This window comes from Castanea sativa, chromosome 11 (genome assembly GCF_040712315.1).
Source record: "Castanea sativa cultivar Marrone di Chiusa Pesio chromosome 11, ASM4071231v1".
Lineage (NCBI taxonomy): Eukaryota > Viridiplantae > Streptophyta > Magnoliopsida > Fagales > Fagaceae > Castanea > Castanea sativa.
The window spans coordinates 52,070,139-52,093,487 of record NC_134023.1 but is presented as its reverse complement, the minus strand read 5'-3'; the positions used below and the strand labels follow the sequence as shown (position 1 = coordinate 52,093,487).

Sequence of the window (23,349 nt, the reverse complement as noted above, 5' to 3'; positions counted from 1 at the left end):
GCCTTTTTTTACATTGGGGCCTTAAGCGACCGCCTCATTCACCTAGCCAGCCTCTGCTTGAATACAATGAAAGAAATAGGCTTCTTTAAGCTTTCTTTCTATTAAGTATAGTTTGGAGTAAAATAATAAAGTGATCGTTCAAGTATTACAGATAAAATGAACCAAGTAAAGGCTTGGAAGAGCATACCAACATAAAAAGGGAAACAGAAGCAAGGCAAAGTCAAAGAGATGGGTGAGCAATGGAAAAAAAACTCCACATGTTTTATTAAATAAAATTTTTATGCTTGCTGTTGTGGGCCAATGGGCAGTAAGAAAGCTGGTGTTGCAATTATATGTTGTGGTTGAAAGGAAAAACTTATTAAAGCTTGTGTCAAGCGAATCACTCAACACTCCCCCTGCTACTACAGAAGCTTTTGCGATAAGCTTAGAAGTACTGCAACAGCAACTAGCTCCAGAATTACAAACAAAGAAGATAGTAGTGGAAGGAGACTCCAAAGTATGTATCAATGGCTTTGTGAAAGAAGCTGAAGATCCGCCTTTGGAGATCATCATAATGCTAGAAGATATCAAGTCCTTAAGTAGTGCTTTTGATAGTTGTTGTTTTAAATGGATTAGGAAAAAGGCGAATGATATGGCTTGCACTTGATGTAAATGGGATATGATAAACAATTTTTCAAGTTGTATAATGGAGATTACATAGTAATACAACCAAATTAGTATTGAAAAATCCCTCAAAATAGATTTGATTATAATTGTAACTACTTTGGAACGATTAGTAATGGAAGCAGGATTTGCTAGACTCTTATTGCTTTGTATGGGGAGCATGTTTTGACCTTGGGCAATCTAATTTTTGACCCTAAATGTGGTGGGCTGTGTTTTGTTCTTCCAGATGGTCTGGACCCCTAGACCTTTTGCTTTCTCATTTACTCAAGGGAAAAAAAAAAAAACAAAAAAAAAAAACAGAAGGAGAAGATTAGTAGTGTTATCATATGGCTTGACTATGGGCCTGTTTGGATAAGCTATTTCAAAATATGCGTTTTAAAAACTAGCGTTTTGAAATTTTCATTTTAAAAACCACATATAAGTGTTTGATAAAAATGTGAAAATATGCGTTTTTTATTTTTTAAAGTCATATTAAACGTTTGGATAAGTTGTTTTTAAAATAGCTATTTTGAAGGTAAATTTCAAAAAAGGACTTAACTATTTTTTGAAGGTTATATTGTCATTTTTCCTGTAATCAGTGTTTTTTTATTATTGAAAATATGTGATTGAGCTTAATAATTACATTAGGTTCAAATTTGAACAAATAACAACTAACCACCTATGATTTGTTGTGAAAATGTTGTGGATGTAGCATCTCTTTTTAAGAGAAATAATATGTCCACAATATTTTTACAGTAAATCTTAAGTGGCAGGTTGTTACTGGTTGTTATTGTTGGAGCAAAAAAGTAATCTTAGTGTTAAGTTCAAATTTGAACCAATAACAACTAACCATTATTAATTTATTGTAAAAATATTGTGAATATAACACTTTTTTTTTGGGTAGAAAAAACTATTTTTTTTAAGTGATGAATGGATGATATTTGTATTGCACTACATGTCTACAACGTGGCCCATTAGAAATATAAGAATCAACTACTTTCTTTATAATAAAAGCAAAACATAAAAACTTAAAAACTTCCACCACTAGCCAAGCAAAACGTGGCAACTCAATAAATTCTCCCACCTACCCCACCTACTACCTTGACCACTTCTCTTTCTTTACTCTTGGCCGCTGAAGCAATGAAGCTCATTATTCAATCTTTCTCCTTTCTATTCTTCTGTGAGCTCTTTGTCTCTATTTTGGTCTTCATCCTGGAGTAGCCTACATCTGTTTGTTGGGTTTCTTCTCCACAATCAACAATTTGCTCTTTCATCAGTGGTCTCTTTGTGCTTGTGTCTGTGTTTGTGTTTTCAATCAAAAAGAGTTCCTTCTCTTAATTATCAAAAAGAGTCCCTCAGCCAAAGTAAGTTCCAAAATTTTGATTTCAAATTCAAACAATCATGTAACCCACCATGCAAAAAACCCAAATCTATAACATAAATTTAGCAGAAAAGAAACAAAGAATTGTTACCTGGCAAGCGAGACGAAGAACGAAGACCATAAACAAAGCAGAAGTAGGAACAGAGAATAGAGAGCCCGTGGAGACTGAGAGAATAGAGTAGCAGATATACATGGAGGAGTATAGATTGACTGAGAAAATAGAGGAAAAGATATACATGGGAAGGGATAAAGCTGGTATTTCATATCGTATTAGCGCTATTTTGATATTCATGAAGAAAAAAAATAGCGGTAACTCAATCAGCGTTTCTAAAAATGCAGAACTTTACAGTATTTTATAAACGTGAAAAATCTGGATCTCTAAAACGCAAACGTGCTGATTTTGTAGAGCCAAACAGTTTACAAAATCACGTTTTCTCTAAAACGCGATTTAAGGCTGTGTGAACAGCCTATCCAAACAGGCTCTATATCTATTTGAATAAACATTATTAATTTTGAAAGTGTTTATGTAAAAAACATGTGCAAAATATCTATTAAAGACAAGAAACGGAAAATAAGTAAATAACATTCTAGATCTTTCCAAAAGCAATGTACCACCAATCTTTTAACTTTCATCAATAAATTTGAAACAGTAGTTTGAATACTGTTTATTATATAATATAAATATATGTGACAAATTTTTATGTGCAAAAAAATTAATAAAAATATGTGACAAATTTTTAAGACATCATCTCATTTTCTTTATTTTATATCCTTTAAAAAATTAATAAAAAATTTTACGGTTTATAAGATATTTTTTATATACACTGACAAAAATAAAAGTAAAAATTGAGCAAAGTGACCTTTTTCCCTTCTTTGTGTTGGTTGGTTCCTTCCCAGTGAAAATGGATTTTATCATTAGATGTCTTAGAGACATTTGTTAGTAAATTATTTTAGAAAATTTTTTATGAGAAAAAAAAAAACTAATTTTTAGACAATTTTTTTTAATTTCCCATAAAAATTGTATCGAAATTTTTCTAAAATAATTCATTAACATATGCCCTAAAAATACTTGTTAACTAGACCAAAAATTTAAAAATAAAAATAAAAAATGAACCAAAATTTGTTTCAGTCTTCTAAATTTACTTTTGTTCAATTAAATTTTCTAAGTTTCATGTTCATTCAATTAAGGTCTTTCCACTAAATTTTGAGTGTACAATTTTTTTTCAAATTTTTAAAATTAAAAAAAATTAATTAATTATTTCAAATTATTTTCAAAAAATATTTTTTAAAAAAATTCAGGAAAATTGATAGAATAAACTTAAACCTGAAGAAAAGTGAAGTTAAGAGTGCTTTTTTATTGCTGAATAAAGTTAAGAGTACTTTAAATAGGTTGTGGTAAACCTTCAATTTCTTCATTTTATTCCAGTCTCTTCATTTCTTATCTTTCTTTTAAATCCTAGCATCGAAAAAGCCGTGTGTAAAGCGGGAAAGTGAACTGTAGAACCTCACTTCAGCCATAAGCATCGAGAAAGAGAAAAAACTAAAAACAGAAAGAGAGATGGAGGATGAGATCGAACACTTAAGCCATAAGCATCGATTGCTACTAAAGAAGTCCTACCTAGATTTTCGTCGCACCCGCGCTGCATGTGGGAATAATATCTATGGCGACGTCTATTGTTGCTACCATTGTCAGTATAATCTTCACAAATCATGTGCGGAGTTAGAGGATGAGATCGTACACTTACGCCATCCATTTCAATCTCTAAAGCTGCACGGTATTGCAGATGATGGGGCTTTCGATTGCAATGTGTGTCGAACACGTTGTCTGGGCTGCACCTACCCCTGCACTGACTGCGATTTTAAAATGGAAGTTCTATGTGCACGCGAAGCAAAGATTCGGTTACCAATTCACGACCACAAGCTAAAGCTACAGGTTAGTGATACTGACACTCAACCATCATTTTTTTGTGATTTCTGTCATACTAGATGTTACAGTCATCGAGGACGGAGCTTACATTGCGAGGAGGATTGTAATTTCAAGATCGATCTTGACTGTGCTCGAATGCTTATAAACCGTAAGTTCAAGCCCATTCAACATGTCAGCCACGAGCATTGGTTGATATATGATGATTGTATAAAAGCTAGGGATAGAAAGTACTGTGCAGCGTGCAGAAAAGTGTGCCACGGTACTACCTATTGTTGCAAGCCATGTTATTTCTTCCTTCACAAGTCATGTGCTAAGTATCCAACAGAAATCCAACTTTCTTTATCGCATTCAGATCATCCTCTTATGCTACGCAATAGGAAAGAGAGGGAACGCTGCGATTTCTGCAACCTTACATGCCAAGCCTTAACCTTCCGCTGTGACTTGTGCAATTTCAAGATTGATTATTTATGCGCCCGTATGCTCATCGAACATAAAAAACTCCCCGAATAATTCCTATTTCGAATGGGAAGAAGGAAAAGAGATTCATCATTACAGCCACCCCCATTCCCTGTTCCTCCACAACATATTTGGACACAGAGGTACTGGTAATGCTAACTGCTATGCGTGCAGGAAACAACTCTCATTCTCTAGTCCATTCTACAGATGCTCTGATTGTGCTTTCTATCTCCATGAATCATGCAGTCTAGATCTCATCGAACATTATAGACACTACAAGCACATTCAAAACCACTTTCACAACCATCCATTGGAAATCGTTTACTATCATAGAAATGTCCCTGGCGTTGTTTGTTGTACTTTATGCCGTAAATGTTGCTTCGGGCCTACCTACGTTTGCTTCCTGTGCAACTTCTTCCTGCATGAGTCATGTCTAAAGCTCCTGGGAACAGATAGAATCAGTCAAAATTCCTTCCATAAGCATCCACTGATAATCGTTGACAATAAGGTTAATGATTCTACTAGTTATTTCTTTATGAATAATATTGATTTTCCTAGTTGCTCTGCTTGCGGTGAACCTTGCTTTGGAAAATCCTTTGCTTGCTTGAGATGCAAGTTCTTAATCCACGAATTATGTCTTGAACTGCCCCATGAGATTCAGCATTTCTTCCACCCATGCCCTCTGTTTCTACAACAGGAGACTACAAACTTTACATGCAGAGCCTGTGAAAAAAGTCGCTCCCAGTTTGCATACTGTTGTAATAGATGCCACTTTTTCCTTGATGTTGAATGTGCCCTAATGTTCAGTAGAAATTTTGAAGGCCAAAACTACATTCTAAGTTCCTACCACCATCACCCCTTGATCCTCTGTAACAAGGACAGTAATGATCATGTAGTTTCCTGCGATGGATGCAATCAAGTCATCTCTAGTGAAATATACGGTTGCATCCAATGTGATTTCTATCTCCACAGATCATGTGCTGCAGTCCCACAACGGATTAAACATCCTTTTCATCCAAAGCACACTCTTAATTTGTTTTTTGATGAAAAGTTGTTGTGCAGAGTCTCAATTTTAAAATCCTTGGATAAGAAGGGGAAAGTGAAATATTTGAGGCACAAGCATTTCTCAATCCACGATGACAAGGAGAATGAAGTTTGCTGTGGTGTATGTGAGAAACACGTTTGTGGTCCATCATATGAATGCATTAGATGCAAATTCTTCATCCATCAAGATTGTATTGAATCTGTAGAAGAGGTGCAACATCCTTTTCAACCACATCATAATGATAGTCTAATTGGCGTATCAAGAAAAACTCTTCCTAGAAAAAAATTTACATGTGATGCTTGTTCTTGCAAGAGTTGCTTTGGTTTTTCCTTTCGTTGTGAAGAATGCAGCTTTAAGTTGGATGCTAATTGCGCTTCATTAAAGCCTCCAATAAAGTATGAAGGTCACAGGCATCTCCTTACTTTCTTCGAGAAAGTGTATGATGACCCTCAGTGTGAAGTTTGCAAAACTAGCTATTCCGATGTCTCGTATTTGCGATGTGTAGAGTGTGACTTCAATGTCCATCTCTATTGTCTTCCACTGCCAAGTACCATTAAGCATAAATGTCATATCCATCCCCTTCACCTTAGAGATTATTTTGTGGAAGATTATTCAGGTGAGTACTATTGTGATGCTTGTGAAAACAGTAGAGACCCACGGGAAAGTGTTTATCACTGTGCAGGATGCAGCAACTATGTGGCACATATCAGTTGTGTGATTGATGAGGTATGTACAAATTCACTATCTTAAATGAATTCATTTTTCCTTCAATAAGTTTTTTTTTTTTTTTTTGTATTAACTTGGATATAAAATGCGAATAGCGTACAGATTCATACCATTCATTGGTTAGTGTATAAATTACCTTTGGGTGTGACTTCTGATGTTTTGATAATGAATGATGAAAGTATAATATTGTTTACCAATCTAATAATTTTTAGAAAATTCATTTGAGAAGATTGATTTTGAAAAAGTGTGTGTTTTGAAATTAAGGTCTACCATTGAAGTATGCAAAATTAGTCCATTAAAGATGTGGGCAAGGCCAAGGATGAATAAAGCAAAAAAAAAAAAAATCAATTTTTTAAATAGTAGATATGAACAAAAGACCTACTTTAACATACCCTACTTGTTTCATCCCTCACCAATTAACTCAAAATTATTAAGTATTTATGGAAACAACTAATGATTTCTTTAAAGAACAATAAATAATTGCTAGTGATGTTTTAGTGTAGTGGGCATAGTTGTGAGTATAGCATGATCCACGATACATATCATGCAATAAGTATTGTATCGAATGAAAAAAGTACCATATCATAGGTACATATTGATCATGTTCATGAATTGTATGAAACATAAATGTGTATCATATGAATTATATCATATCGTATTAATCATACATATCAGATGATACATAGACATGTTAGTTTAAACTAGGTTTTTGTTAAAATTTGTGCTTTGACTTAAGTCCATCAAGGGCTGAGGTTTCAATTTTGAACTTTGAAAGACCTTACATTCCTTGATATACATCTTGAGCTTGATTTTCATCCTTTTACAATAGAAATCCTGCTTGGCTTTGTGCAAGGACTTAAGGTAACTAAAATGACGAGCCAAAATTAGTTTTGAATGATGAATTAGGACCAAGGTACAGTCTGCCTTGTAGAGTAGGAGAACATTTCGCAACGTAATCCCTTTCAAGTTATTGCCAAGTTGCTACTAAACGTAGAAGAAGGGAAATGGGCTCGACAAGAGCCTTATAGCTCAATTGGCACATCTTAATGTTTCCAATGAAGACATCTAGTGTTCAAATCACACCGCTCCCACTGTACCTATCGAATTTATCAAAGAAAATGGGCTTTGAGCCTTTGACTGGCCCTAATGGACCCTGCATCTAGTAATTCCATATCTATCTTTTCTATTTCAGTTTATTGATAGTAATTGTACCTGTAAGGCTTTTCACAGATGGGTTGAGTGCCATTCTTCAAGGTGATTTAATGCTTATGTCCCCTGGACAGTGGCAGCCCCAAAGGAGTGTCAAAGACTTGGCAATTTCATCCAACAGCCTGTTAATCTCTTCTAAATGTTGTTTCTGACATGCTTGTACCCATTACAATAATCTGCAACACAATTGCCTTCCTTGTTAAGGACTTAAAGAACTTATCTCCATCATGCTGAGGGGAATTGGGGGATTTCAGACATTGTTAGAACCTGGTTTTCTATATCCAGGAACTTGATGGTCAATTGCTCGAAGTCCTATTGGATAATGCCAATAGTGCAATGTCATTGTTTGCCTAGCACTACCGCACATCCTTCTAATGGAGGCAAGTTCAATTCAACCATGAATAAATGGCCTTGCATTATGACTTAAACATCAGCACAAGCTCCCTTTATCATGATCACAACCATATTAGCCAACTTAACTTCAAGCCCTTTCTTGGATGTTACCAACAGCCTCAATGCTTCCAAAATTGATGACTCTAGGAAGTTATCAGTGCTATCAATGTCAATGAGGATAATAGCCCACTGGCCTTCAATCTTTTCTAACATTCTATTGGTACTTGAAGATAGGGTTTCCAATTAATGCATATAATTTGATTTCAATTGCATCCACTGTTACCTCTTGCTTTGCAGTAGTAACTGCGGTCTCTACTAGTTATGCATCAATAACTAGTAGCCCTTCCAATGAGTTTGTAGCCCTTCCATTACTTATGTCCTGGCTGCCACGTCTCATCACAATGATAACAGAGCCCTTTCTTGCTTCTTTCATCCATTTGAGCTGGAATGATTGTCGGACAAAAAGTTTAGGCTTAAGTTGGTCCATCCTTGTATAGCCTTAAATGATCCCAAGATGGAAGGCCTACTTGAATCTTGAGAATTTTTGAAAGTTTTCCTACCAGTTAAGACTTAAGAGGTACTCCTCTTGAATTTTTGCTAATCCAAATCTGCATTAAGATTCAGTGGGTTTAGCATTCTCACAAGAAGTCTAACCTCATCCTTTAATCCAATGAGAAAACAACTTGTGCTTTTCTGACAGCCCCGTAATCCTATTTGATAGTGCTTCAAATTGCCCAATAAAAGCTGGTCTGCCTAAGCCTTGTAAGGGCTTCCATTGGATCATCATAGGTTGTACTTCCAAATCTTATTTGCAATGCCCTAACAAAGGCCTCCTAAGTCCCAACTGGTGAATAGGCCTTATTCTTTAGCATCTTGAAACCACGCAAGAGCCTCCCTATCCATATGGTAAGACTGTTGTGACGGTTTCCTTATAGTGGATTTCTAACATGATTGGATCCCCAAAAGAGTTTTTATAATTGAAGAGGTTCTTCATTGGTTTTCCATTTCTTTACTAAAATCTTTGTGCTGATTGTTTACTACGTTAGATTCAGTATTTGATATTTGTGATGAATATAATAATATTTACTTATAAGTGGAAAATCTAGTTAAATTGTGCAATAAATTCATTAATTTCATTGCATTAATTGCTTGGGGCCTAAATCAGAGTTTTTCAAAGGGTATTAGAGCTTTTAGAACATATAAATTGCAAAATAAGATTTTTCACAACAGACACTCAAGCAACTATGCCCTAGGCCTGTCCATGTTTGACACAGGCACCTTGGGCTTTTTGGTGTGTTCTTGCTTAGGATGTAGATAACTCAATAGCCATAAGAAGAAATTGGAAAGAATGGTTAAAACAAATAAAACATAGATGATTAGTATGACAAGATAACCGGTCACTTGAGTCTAGTCCCCAACGAGCATAGTTCTATTACTTATTTCATCACCTTGCTTTACCTTAATATGTTGTCTTTGTATACCAATTCATAGAGTTAGCTTAATTTTACCAGGTGATACTCTCACTGAACGGGATGCGTGGAGATGTGGAGTTGAGAATTGTGGATAGGGACAATATTGTTGAGAAGACATCAAAAAGAGGCTTGACCTTAAAAGAAATAGTTAGCTCTTCTAATGAAGATGAGAAAAGGGAATTCGAAGATGCAGAAGCTGCTATTGTAGATTTGGTTGGAGAGATAATGTCTAAAGCTGACTCTGGGAATAGGGATAGTATTCTTGAAGATTTGGTAAATTCAGATGAGACATTCATACTGATTTTAAAGAATCTTAAGTATCCTATGGGAGAGGAGGATATTTCAAGTATGACATTTTTGGAATTGGAGTCAAAACTTGTAAAAGTCAGGGACTACATGGTCTCTCAGAACTGTGCCCCTATACTAGAGTCCTTATTTGACAAATACGGGGATTTTAGTGCAAGCTCCACTTCAAATCCAAGGACAAAGATGCATGTCCTTAACATAGTTGGTGGGGTTGCACAAAGCATGTGCAACACCAAGGTTAAGGACATCACTGCTAATTTACTTTTCAATTGGTGGAAGAACTTTCAACTTGCGCAGCATGTTGGGTTCAATGTTCAGTTTGCCTTTGACCATTTGTATAGACTTGCGCAAGCACAGTTTCGTATGGAGGGAGAATTTAAAGCTGACGCGAAACTTTTAGAATCTCAAATCAAGATTGAGGAGCTTATACTATCACAGGAAACTAAATTGGAGGTACTCAAAGATAAACAAAAGCAGCTTATACGATCTAAAAGAAGAAAATCAATATTAGAGAAGGAATGCTTGATTCAGGACATGGAATCAAGGTTGATGCCCGCAGGGATGGGTTTGCTGTGATTTCAAAGTTGGATGAGGATTTAGTAAAAGCATTAGCAGGTTCTTTCTGGAATCTTCAGTTTTCTTTTTGAGATTTTATTTGCAGTTTTGTGGTCCTTCTTGTTGGTCTTGCTGGCCCTTGTTGATCTTGCTTTTCTTTCTTCGAGGTAAATTTGCATTGAGAAACATTTGCAATTATTAAATGTCTGATGTGTTTGTTCATGAATAGCTAGATCTTGAGAGTTGAGACTATGGTATCATATAGTTCTTAAAAATTGCTTCCTGCCAAATGATTATGGGATTTTGTTGTCCTTTTGGATCCCTATTCGAAATTCCTTCTCCATTATTTTCATATACTGTAGTACATAATTTCTTGTGCTCTTATGACGAGTTGTACAATAATTTTGAAATCTATCAGAGCACTCAAATCAAAAGAAATAACATAATTATATGGAGTATATTAATGTCCACAAGCTTTAAAATTCGAAAATTTATTCACTCACTTTGTCTATATTCTATATGCCAAATCCTTTACACGACATTACTCTACCTACCAGCCTACCAGGGTTAACTATTCATAACTCATAAGAGCGACCCTATTATTATCATTTTTTTTTTTTTGATACGAGCGACCCTATTATTGGTTGTAACCAATCGGGGTAATTGCTTTAAGAATATTCACTGATCATCAGTGAATAAAAAACTTCTAAATTTTGTTGCTAGGAGTCTTGTAGCTCAAGCTAAATGGGTATTTCTTGTTGTTTCTAATGGAAACCTCTAAGTTTCAAATACACACTCCCCTAACTAGTATAACTTTCCCCACTCCGAACTCCCCCACACCCCCCCCCCCTTCTTTTTGTACTATTTTCCATCTTAATATTGTGATGCATCTTCCATGCTTTTGATCTCCATTGGATAAAAATAATCAAATAAATCCATTTCCAAAATTTTAGTTTCCACTTTCTACTTTTATAAAGATATCCTTTGTCTCGTGAGTTTCAAGTAACTCAATTGATAAAATTTATATTTTATTAAGTGAAAGACCTCGGCATGGTTATCAATTTCATTATGTTCCCGATCAAAATGGCTGAAAATAATTTCTTGTCTTTGGAATCTCTCCCCCTTCTACCTTAACCTAAATTCCAACTTATTTTAGTCCATTTTATTAAATTTTAGTAAATATGATGATTTTGGCTCGTATGTAAACAAAGCAATTTTTTTTCTAAATTTGTTTTTCTTTTCATTATTTTGCTCACATATGACATTTTTCCCCCATTAAGAATATGTTTTTTTTCCTCTTTTGTTTATTTGATCACACATGGCATGTCTTTTGATTTTTTTTCCATAATAGTTTTTACATTTACTTCACTCAATGTGATATGCTATGTAATGATGCATCATTACATATCATATGAGATTAAGAATGTGCATTATCTTTTTTAAAAAATAAATAAATTCTTGATGATAGGTGCATTATTTGATTTTACATTGACAGTTTGATATGATATAAAATGTAATGAATGCTTTGATTTACAAAATGTTGAAATGGACCGGTTTAGTAATATTTGTTTACGATGTATACATTTTTTTGTTTTTAGAGAATTTCAACCTATGGCGTCCGCTCCTTACGATAATTCTTTATCATCAAACCAAGATATCAATTGGTTTTTGGTATAAACGAAAATTGAACCACAGATTTCTTACTCAACAATAAAAGATATTACTAATTGAGTTAACCGAAACCTACTATATCATAATTAAAAATATTGCTTGAGGTTGAATCTTGCCTTAAAAATATATATATCAGTGTCTTGAATCGATAGTAAAGAGTATGAAGTGAATGCTATTGGTTCAAATCATCTCTCTCTCTCTCTCTCTCTCTCTCTCTCTCTCTCTCTCATTTGATTCAAGAATCCAACAAGGGAAAAAAAGTGTCTATTGGCTAAAAAAACATCTAAGTGTCTATTGGCTAGGATTAAGACTCGAAATAAAGTTTTATTTAAAGTAATAATTGAAATAAAGTTTGCAAAAACTACCAAAAGAAAAACCAAATAGATAATTTTTTTTTTTTTTTTTGCTAAAATCCAAATTACACTTTCAAGTTTTGGTGAAGGTCCTTTTGAATATACACCACTGTTAGTTTCTTTAAAACCTTCTCTCCTCTCCCCTTGTATGTGTGTTAAAATACTTAGTACTCTAAAAAAAAAAAATTTTGGTGAATTATCATTTTCTTATTTTCAGTGGTTTTAATCATTAAATGTTAACGCTCATGTCAAGTTCATCATTCTATCTCTATTGTCATCTATAAAATTGTCACTTTTTGTATATGTGACGCAACATTGTTGTACTAAACTTAACAGCATTTATAGGTGGCAGTAGATGGATTTACTAAATTGTCTAAAATATTAAAGTTTAGTGACTTTATTTTTATTTTTATTTTTTTGACTCTTTAGAGATAAAGATGATTATTCACCCAAACTCAAAGGTTGTAATTTGAATCTTTGCCTTTATTGTTTAAGTTCTTTAAGGCCTCATTTGGTAAGGGTGATTTTTGGAGGGATGGAAAAGGGAGAAAGAAAAAAATAAGAGAGAAAATGGGGAGTCTTTTGGCTGAATATTGCAAAAAACGGAGTTTATTGGTGTTATAGGTACTGTTCAAAGTTATTTGGTAAAATGAGGAAAGAGATTGAATTTCGGCAATGGTGTTGCCGAAATTGCAAGAAAAAGTACCACACAGTTGAAAGATAAGTGATGTGACTTGGGAGAGAGAAAAATTGAGTTTCGGCAACTTGGTTACCGAAATTCTTGTTTGCCTAAGCTCTGCCCGTGAAGTGCCCCATGCATGCTAGGGGGAGTGCCCGAATGGTTTACCAATTGTCGCAACCAAGTTGCTAAAATTGTAAAGAATGGAGGAGAGAGAAAATATGAATTGTGGCAACCAAGTTGCTGAAAATGGGGGGAAAAAATAAATAATAATAATAATTGTGGCAATGGCATTTCCAAAATAGAAGGGAAAAAAATATGTTGCAATTGATTTGCTGAAAATTGGAGGAGAGAGAGAGTTGTCTGAATAAAAAAAATATAGTACACATATTCTTATTCTTCAGTAGTTTTTTTTTTTTTTTTTTTACCAAAGCAATTTGGTTTATGTGTATTTCATGTTCTTTCATTTTGTATTGTAAAAGTACTCTATGGAACAAATAATGATAGATTCAAGTATACTGCGTATATTGATTCTTATTATAAAAAAAAGCACATAGATTCTTATTCAAATTCCTATCCATGCATGAAAGAAAGTGTGCACACTATAAACAAAAAAAAAAAAAAAACTAAGAAACTAAGATTTTTACAGAGATTCTTTGCAATGAATATATATATATAGTTAAGTAATTTGTTTGTATCAGAGTCTCCCATTTTGTTGTGTTGCAATTGATTTGTGGAAATGGCATTGCCGAAATAGAAGGGAAAAAAATGGTGGCAATTGATTTGCCAAAATTGGAGGAGAGAAAGAGAGTTGTCTGAATAAAAAATATATATATATTTTGAATTCTTATTCTAAAAAGTACACATATTCTTATTCTTCAGTGGTTTTTTTTTTTTTTACCAAAGCAGTTTGGTTTGTGTATGTCATGTTCTTTCATTTCGTATTGTAAAAGTACCGAAACAAATAATGATCGATTCAAGTACATTGAGTACATTGATTCTTATTCTAAAAAAAAAAATACATAGATTCTTATTCAAATTCATGTCCACGCAGGAAAGAAAGTTAAGGAAGAAAAAAATGATTGATGCGCACACTATAAACAAAAAAGAAAACAAAGAAACTGAGATTTTGTAGAGATTCTTTGCAGTGAATATATGTTTATAGTTAAGTAATTTGTTTGTATCAGAGGGTCCCATCTTGGTCTGTGTTGTGTTGTATTTGGTCAATTGGTGTATCTAGTTATACAATTTAAAATCTAAGAATTTAACCTATATGAAACTTGCATCCTATTTAAACAGCACTAATGTTATTGAAGTTTCCACGGTTCTTATTTTCTACTCTTTTTCCCCTAAAAATTCCATCAACCTTCTTCTCCACTCTTATTCCCCTCAAAATTCTTCCAACCATTTTCAATTCATGCATGTCATACATTCTACAAACAACTATAAGGAACAACACTTGCAAATATCTATTATTTATTTATCTCTTACAAGGTGAGTTACATCTCTTACGTAATTACTTTTCTTTTTATAATATTCATGTTGATATGTTTTAGGGGCATAGCTAAGCATGAAAATCTTGTTTTTGTATTATGTGTTTTGCAACATGAACTAATTTGTATGATATGTTTTAAATTATTTGTCCATGAATTCTTGCCTAAAATTTCATTTAGCAAAAATATATTTCAAAATTAACATATATTTCCTTAAAGAAATGCTTAGTTTGGTAGCCTATAATATACATGTATGCTACAAGAAAACCAAAAAAAAAAAAAGTTAGTATATATATGCTCATAAACCTTAATATCTAAGTTTTAGGTATAATAATAATAATAAAGAAAATTGAATAATTGTAGATATTATTAGGACATTAATAAATTTTGATCGTGCAACGTACATTGCCTTCTATTGTATCATTAGAGATATGATATTGTTGTTGGGTTAGCAGAGAATGATTGAATGACCCAGACTCCATTTCAAATATATCCTACATTAAATGCTACAATGAGTTAAACCATGCAACATCCATTACCTCTATATTAGTAGGAAATTGTCTATATATCAAACTAAATTAACCATTTTTTTTTTTTGGACTGAGATAACCTCTATGACATTAATGAATTAACAATAAAGTACTATTAAGAACTTGGTCAACCCTAAATTAAATAGAATATAAGAAATTAATCATAATCATACTCATACTCATACTCATACTCATAATTGGAATGGAATCAACCCTAATTATCGTATTTTTAAATTCATACACACATAACATAAAGTATAGTGTAAGTGAAGATTCGTTTTTACAGTATCTTTAATATATAAACACTAAGATTAAAAAATTACTGTAAGGTCGCAATTTGCACCTTCAACCCAAAACAATATGGGTGTAGGCCCAAATAGTCCAATACAATAAATTTATAGAGTGGGCTCTAAATCTAGGTTCTAACGAGTTGAGTTAATGATGACAATGGGCTAAAATTACAATGGGATGAAGATGAAACAGTTCATATATTGAGATTTGTCCTCGGACTTGAGCTAAGGAGATTGATTCTTATATTTCTCTCTTCTAAAGACAAATTACAAATATTATTCTTGAGTCTATAGTATTTTTCTTTATTCTTTTCTTCCGATCCCTTTTCTCTCATGGGGGGTCTTTTATCTTATATAGACACTTTCAGATGATCCTGGCCTTCCACCTGTTCATTGTGCAAATTATTCCCCCTCTTTCAGTCTTGTCTAGCATCTTCTTCATGTTCCTGAGAAATGCAGCGCCCAAGGCCTGTTCAAAGGTCTTCTCCACATAAATGTGTTGACACCTCATTTTGCAACCCGTATTTAACCTCACCTGGAGGGTAAAAGGGTAATTTTGCCTTGAAAATATGCATTTTGATTTTAGTAATTAGATTCTTAATCTCATTTCACCAAAATGATCTTGATGTTGTAACGATCAAATCGACTGGTCATAAGCCCTAATCGGACCACCCGATTGAAAGTTATCATTAAATCAAGTTTTAATGACTGAGATGCACTGTCACAAATTGAGTTCGACCATATGTGATTATGAACAATTGATTTCAATTGGTTATATGTATAATCAATTTAAGATCAATGATGTGTCATAATTTGATTGGTTAGGACTACATTTTATGATAAGGTTGCATACACTTAATTAACTAGATAATTAAATATTAATTGTTCAATGAATAATTTGTGCAATTATCTTTTAATTAGAGGGAAATTTGGAATCAATTAAGTCTGAACTGAGAGTAATTGGAGCCATTTAATGTTAATTGGGAGCTAATTTGGGACCTATTAATGTTAATTGTGCTGAAATCATTTTTTTAACAAATGACCTCTACTCAATATTTCATCGATATCTCTCATAATATTTTAAATCTGTGAATAAAGTTAATTTTCCCAGAAACTAGACATCCAGGGCTTCAATTTAATCATAAGAATGAGACAATTCCGATCAGATTGATTCAAATATGATTTTTTGAAGTTGGCTCTACAAGCTGTTATAGCAGCTACGAGAAAACCGAATTTTGGCTTGCTCCTCACTCCCACCAATTTCTACATTTAATGCTCCAAATTTCCCCCAAGGCTAAAATGAGGTCTAGGTTCATGATTCTTTGTCAACCCTCATTAATGGCCTTCCATTCATATTTCTTCCACCACTATTATATAAACCCCCCCTCTCCTTCATTCTAGGACACGAAAAAAAAACCCCTCCCTTCTCCTCTCTTGAGTTCTAAGAAGTTGAGTAGTCTTGTCATATCTTGGTCTTCTTAAGACTCAAGGTATTGTGTGAGACTCACCCTTCTTCTCCTAACTCTTCTTTTCCTCCACCCTTAAGACCTCCCTCAAGAGTCTCCTTCTCCACCATATGGATCTTGCATGAAGGTATAATCTATTTCCCAAATTGTTTTTATGTGTTGCCATAACGAGAGTTTAAGATTAAAGCATGATAATAATCATTTAAATTCCTTTGAATATGTTTGAATGTTCTTATATGTTATTCACATGTTCTTGCTTGTTCATCACATGTTCATGTATAAACACTAGTTTTGATCTTAAATCCACATCAAAAAACATGAAAAATATGTTGTTTAATAATTCTTTCAAATCTTTGAATCTAGAATATCACCATACACATACATCCACTAGAATTTATTTTTCAATCCAAATATAATACTTAATAAATTGAATTAGGGTTCATCACATGCACACACATTAAATTCAACATGCAAATTGATTGACATATTGGATTATATGATATGAATGTTGGCCACCATAGTCTAGAAGACCGGTTTCACCGGGTAAGGTGGGTGTCTAACACCTTCCCACCTTGTAACATAGCTTCCGAACTTAGATCAAAGGTTAGTAGATCAAATGCTTATCCATGTAATTTTCAATTTCTAGATTGTAACTAAGAAACAAAGCCATGTACTTTATCTTAGATTATATCTAGGACCAAAGCCATGTAATTTTCCTATTATCAATGAAAATTCAATTGAAAATTAATAAAATGAGGAATTTTTCAATTTTGGTTTTCTTATTTTTTCAATAATTAAATAAGTGGCGACTCCATTGTAAAACCCTTGATCTAAAGAGAAAAATATAACTAGTTGAACCTCCATTTTGAGAGGCAATAACACGACTCCACCCATTCGCGTGGGTTTGGCCCGACACTTCTTAAAAATGGGCCAAAGGCGCGGTCTCTCACAAAATGTGGCCAAAAGATTTGGTGGAATGCATTAAATGTGGTGGCAGTATCTAGCTTTTCAATCCTGTCAGTGCCATCTCCTTTCCCAAAGCCTTTTCTGCACAGTAAAGCCTCCTCAGATAACGCATTAATGACATGATCATAAATCCAAGGATGTGGCCTCCTCGGCCCAGCAACTGTCCTTCTCGATTCGGCGTGACACATGATGTGATCACCTTACTCGAAATTCTCATACCCTACAATAGCCCCTCAAAACTCCAATTTGTTTCCTCCCATCCGAGGAGGGAAACGAGGTTTTGACTATAAGCAATTGATTTGACACGTGTTCCTGACTCCGACATACAAAAATGTCATTTTGCGTGTCCCATAACTATACTTGACACTTCGGAGTCCGTAACGCTTCATTAAATGCTCCAGGCGACGTCCTGTTCCCCGCATCCAACAGTGAGATGAAAATCTCACGGTTAATACTTTTCCTCGAATATTGGGCGGGATAACTCCCACCCAAATCCCGCCTCCTATATAAAGCGCTTGGAGAATTCATTTTCCTCATTTTGCACACCTTCAAACTCTCCAAGCTTCCAAGATTTCCTAATCCTTCCCAATCTCAAGAAGTTTCTGAGGCGCTCCTTCTACTTACTTTCGTAAGTTTTTTTTTTATTCTTGTAGACTATTTCTCCTCGGCCAGTCTTCTCAGCCTACAATTTTCTATTTTCTTCCTTTAGATATATCTTCCTCCTCTCTCTAGCTTGTTTAGATGGGTAGATTCAAATATCTTGTAGATTACCCCGTCAGTATAGAGGGTTTTAGGGCTAAATACCACATCCCCCCAAGAGTCTCCCTTCGACATTGTGCTCCTTGGGACTGGCATACGGATAGAAAAGAGGAGGAGGTCATCATTCCCATGATTGCCTTTATAGAAAGGGTAATGACACTTCCTATGGGTAGCGTGACTAGGGACTACTTAATCGCCCATAGAATATGTCCATATCAATGTGCGCCTAATCTATTTAGGGTCCTGGGTAGTGTTAATGCCCTTAATGCGCACATGGGCTTGAAGCTCACTTGGCATGATGTCGTCTAGATGTACGAGTGTCATTCATTCGGTGACGCGGGGTATTACCTCAAGTCCAAGTCCTCGGCCGTCAGGCTTATTTCGTGGCTTCCCAAGTCCAACAAGGGCATGAAGGATGACTATTTAATCGCCTCTAGGGATTGGCATGACGGTCTTCACTGTCCCACATAGGAGGGGGAGCCAAGTGGGGTACCCTAGTTTTAGGTTCCTCGTCGTGAGGTTTAGTTTTGTGACTCTTTTCTCCCGTTTTTAAGTATTCATCTTTCTAACCATAGGTTTCCTTCTCGGCTGTGTTTTGTAGATAAAAGGCACGTGGCCCCTAATATCAAACTTGTCAACGTCGACGATCTCAATAAACTGCTTAGATCCGAGGTATTTGTAAGCGCAGACAGGCAATTGAGGGCTATCCACCTCATCCTCAATTTTGAGCCCCTATCTGACACCTTTGAAGACATTGGCAACGCAATCTTTGCGAGCGATCCTTGACTCAATCGTATTGATGTCAAAGTGCGAGGCTTTCTAGCCGAAGAAGATGTAGTGCAAATTGTCCGACAACAAGCTCTCCCAATAGCAGCGAACCTAAGGGAAGAGACCATTTCTTCTCGGCTATCACTTAAGGAGGAAATTGACCAATTCTGACTTGAGGATGAAGAGAAAGAGCCAGAAGGCCCTATTACCTACCTTTCGGGCGAAGAGGGGGAATCAGACAGAAACTTGGGTATTTGTTATCCCGATTTTGTAGTTGTTCATGTGGATAGTAGCACCGAGGAAGAGGAAGAAAACATGTCTTTGCAAACGAGGAGAGGCTTGAAGGCTATTCTTAGAGATAGGGCCAAGGAATAGGCTGCAAAGGGCACTTCGGGGTCCCAGCCCCCTCCCGTTCTCCCACCCCCTCCTCCTCTCCAAGGTGTTTGCTCCCTATACCTAACCTTAAAAAAGAAAAGATAAAACAAAGATGAAATTGAGGATGGGGAGCTAGCTCAACAAAAGGGGCCCAAACAACAGAAGACAACTAAGGGCCAGATACAAGCTTCTTCTATGGAGAGCAAGGAGAGCCATGAAGTGGCCGAGGTGCATCAATCTCAGTCCAATTGGACCCCTCGGCTAGAGTTGGACGAGGCTGCCGTTTCTCGAAACTCCATCATAAGGGAATTTCAAAAAGAACACGCCCATTATTTGGCCGAGGCGTTAGAGCAGCCTATCCTTCTGCCTAAGGATATGGCTGCCCTAAAGAAAACACTGCGGTAAGAGCTCTTCCTGCCCCTGAAAAGGGACTTAGCCTTGGTAAGTTCTATTGCCAGCATCAGTAGCTATTAGTTTGAATATCTTCTTATATCCTTCTTTTTGTTATGACATACTTGTTTGTTACTTTCGTGCAGACTATCCAGGAGGTATTTGTCACCGAGGAATGGGTAAATGATGCTCGAAGCGAGGCTAAAGCCGAGGCCAACCTTCGGACCGAGGCTAAAAAAGCCTTAGGTTTAGCCGAATAGGAGAATAAAGAGCTCGCTGAGAGGCTAGTAGAAAAGGAGAAAGGGAGAAGGAGTGTTGAGGTCTGACTTAAAAACACCGAGACTCGAGTGGAGGAGCAACGCAAAAAACTCCACTACAATGGGATAGAGCTAGCCATAGCCTAACAACAAATTCTGGACTTGAAGGCGGAGTTAGCTCAGGCTAAGGAAGCGACTCGCACCATCAAGAAGATCGTGAAGGCTTCGTACCAGGCTTCCTACAATTGCAGGGTCGAGGAAACAGAGATTCACCTAGCCGAGGAGCTTGCTGAGGTATGTAGGGATTACTGCCAAATGGTATGGGCGGAGGCCCTTAATGTGGCAGGAGTCCCTGCTACCTCAGAGTGGAAGAGGGATGAAAACGTATGGTTTCCCCAAGACATCCATGCGATTCCAACTGTCCTTTCGCTTTCTACTGCCCCCAAACCCATTCTCCCCGTGCAACCCTCTACCACCAAAGCTCTCTCCCCTCTTAAGGTCCCCACAAGGCTTGACCAAATTGGTGACCAAAGTGAGAAGGTTGAAAAGGTCTCGAGTAAGGGGGTTGGTCAGGGTGGTCCTCGGCTAGGAGAGAAGGACAAGAGCAAGGAGGTTGAGCTTTTGCCTGAGGCCAAGGTTCCAGACGTTTCCCTCAAGCTCAAAGAAGTGGCTCCTAAGACCAAAGAGACTGATGCCAAGTCAAAAGGGGCTGATCACAAGACAAAGGAAACCAAAACCAAGGAAGACCCTCCCCCAAAGGCCAAGGCATAGCCCAGGACTCCCTTCTCTTCTTTCTCAGCTATTGCAGTAGCTTCATTTTGTTATATGTTTATTTTTGTAATTTTCTTTCTATTTTCATCTATAATGTAATTACCCCCATATATAATGACAAGATTAAGACTTTTATCTTATTTTTATCCTATGCACAATTCTGTTTATTTGAGATATTTACATCTGTCCAGTAATACCCTTTGCTGGGATTTTAGTTCAATGATGTTCCTATACGTAGTGTTCATGATTTGTTGCTCAATTTAAACAGGATAGGACCTTGTAAATGACTAAATAACAATTCTGAAATCTGTGTAATTTGTCAAGGAAACAATCTTGTTTTAAGAGTATATTAACGAACCCTTAAAATGTTTTTACCAATGATTTGGATAAGCCCATGTTTTCATGTGATGACTAATATGCTAGGATTACACTCTTTGTAAGATTAACAAGGATTAGCTGATAAACAAATATGGAAAAGTGTCAATTTTTCCAAGGCATGTGATCTGAGGAGTCAGGCATAGCCAAAGTTCTGTTTGATACTTAGAGAAATGACGAAAGATATCAATTTTCCCAAGGCATGTGGTCCAAAGAGCTAAGCATAGCCAATGTTCTATTTGATACTTAGAAAAATAATGAAAGATATCAATTTTCCTAAGGCATGTGGTCTGAGGAACTAGGTATAGCCAAGGTTCTATTTGATATTTAGAGAAATGATGAAAGATATCAATTTTCCCAAGGAATGTGGTCCGAGGAGCCAAGCATAGCCAAGGTTCTATTTGATACTTAGAGAAATGATGAAAGATATCAATTTTCCTAAGGCATGTGGTTTGAGGAGCCAGGCATAGCCAAGGTTCTATTTAATAGTTATATCAATTTTTCCAAGGCATGTCGTTCGAGGAGCCAAGCATAGCCAAGGTTCTGTTTGATACTTTGAGAAATGGTGAATGTAACGCATGAAGTAATAAGCAATATATAACAGAAGAGACTTTTATTAATAATAATACATTCGCAAGTTATTTACATTCCAGGGATGTGGTACAACATTTTCATCTAGGTCTTCAAGATAATAAGCTCGTACTCCAGCTATCGAGGTGATGCGGTATGGTCCTTCCCAGTTGGGCCATAACTTTCCCCATGCTGAATTCTTTGTAGTACCCAAAACCTTTCTTAATACCAAATCTCTCGGTACTAATGGCCTCAACTTCACGTTTGAGTCATACCCTTGTTTAAGCTTGTGTTGATAATATGCCAATTGAACCATGGCGTTCTCCCTTCATTCTCCAAACAAATCCAAGCTCATTTGTAACAGTCCATCATTGTTGTTCAGAGCGAAAGAACTTGGCCTCATCATTGGGAATCCGGTCTCAAGAGGAATTACAGCCTCGGCCCCATATGCCATTGAGAAGGGTGTTTCTCCTGTGGATCTGCGAGGGATAGACCGATATGTCTAAAGGACATGTGGCAATTCTTCTACCTATTTTTCCTTCGCATCGTCCAACCTCTTCTCGAGCCCATTCACTATCACCTTATTAACAGCCTCAGCTTGTCCATTCCCCTGTGGGTAAGCTGAGGTGAAATACCTATTCATGATGCCCAAGTCACAACAAAATTTGCTAAAAGTTTTGCTATCAAACTGAAGTCCATTGTTCAAAATGAGAGTGTGGGAAATCCCGAAACGGGTGACAATATTCTTCTAAACAAATCTTTTTGCGTTCAAGTCCCTAATATTTGACAATGGCTTAGCTTCCACCCACTTAGTGAAATAGTCCGTGCCGACCAGCAGCCATCTCCTATTTCCTGCTGGCTTAGGGAATGGCCCCACAATATCTAAGCCCCATCGAGCAAAAGGCCAAGGGCTGGACAGAGGGTTAAGGACACCTCCTAGTTGGTGAATATTTGGGTAAACCTCTGACACTGGTCACATTTCTTCACATATTCTTGTGCTTCCCTTTGCATATTTGGCCACTAATATCCCTAAGGCCCTGTAGGACAAAGATCTGCCTCCTGTGTGGCTCCCGCAAATCCTTTCATGTAACTCCTCTAAGAGTAGCTCAACTGCTTCAGGGTGTATACAAAGCAGATACGAGCTAGAGAAAGAACGCTTGTACAACTTTTGATTCTCAGACAGCCAAAACCAAGGAGCTTTTTTGCGTATCTTGTCAACCTCTAATTTCTCCTGAGGCAGGATATTATCTTTCAAGAATAGCACAATGGAGTCCATTCAACTAGGTCCCACTCTAATCTGATGACTACAAACCGTATTTACACTCATCTTGGTAGGCTTACATAAATCTTCTACCAAGATAACCTGAGGTAAGCTCTGTGCCAAGAAGGTTGCCAGGGTGGCTAGAGAATCAGCATGAGTGTTTCTATTTCTGGGGATTTGCACTAAGGTGAAAAATTCAAACTTTGATTGTAAATGTCTAACCTGATTCAAATATTCTTGCATCCTCGGATCTCTGGCTTCCA

General features: G+C 36.0%; 2 protein-coding genes across 2 annotated transcripts; both read left to right on the top strand.

The window, feature by feature from the left end:
* The first annotated feature begins 3,581 nt into the window (after positions 1–3,581).
* On the top strand, positions 3,582–7,740 carry LOC142616699 (uncharacterized). Its single transcript, XM_075789499.1, has 3 exons — positions 3,582–4,098; positions 5,795–6,177; positions 7,672–7,740. Exons 1-3 carry the CDS (start codon positions 3,582–3,584, stop codon positions 7,738–7,740), a joined length of 969 nt encoding a protein of 322 aa, XP_075645614.1.
* LOC142618096 (uncharacterized) lies at positions 5,484–10,362 on the top strand. The gene is made up of 2 exons (XM_075791098.1): positions 5,484–6,177; positions 9,291–10,362. The coding sequence occupies exon 2, from the start codon at positions 9,312–9,314 to the stop codon at positions 10,131–10,133; it is 822 nt and encodes a 273-aa protein (XP_075647213.1). The 5' UTR covers positions 5,484–6,177; positions 9,291–9,311; the 3' UTR covers positions 10,134–10,362.
* Positions 10,363–23,349: the final 12,987 nt, after the last annotated feature.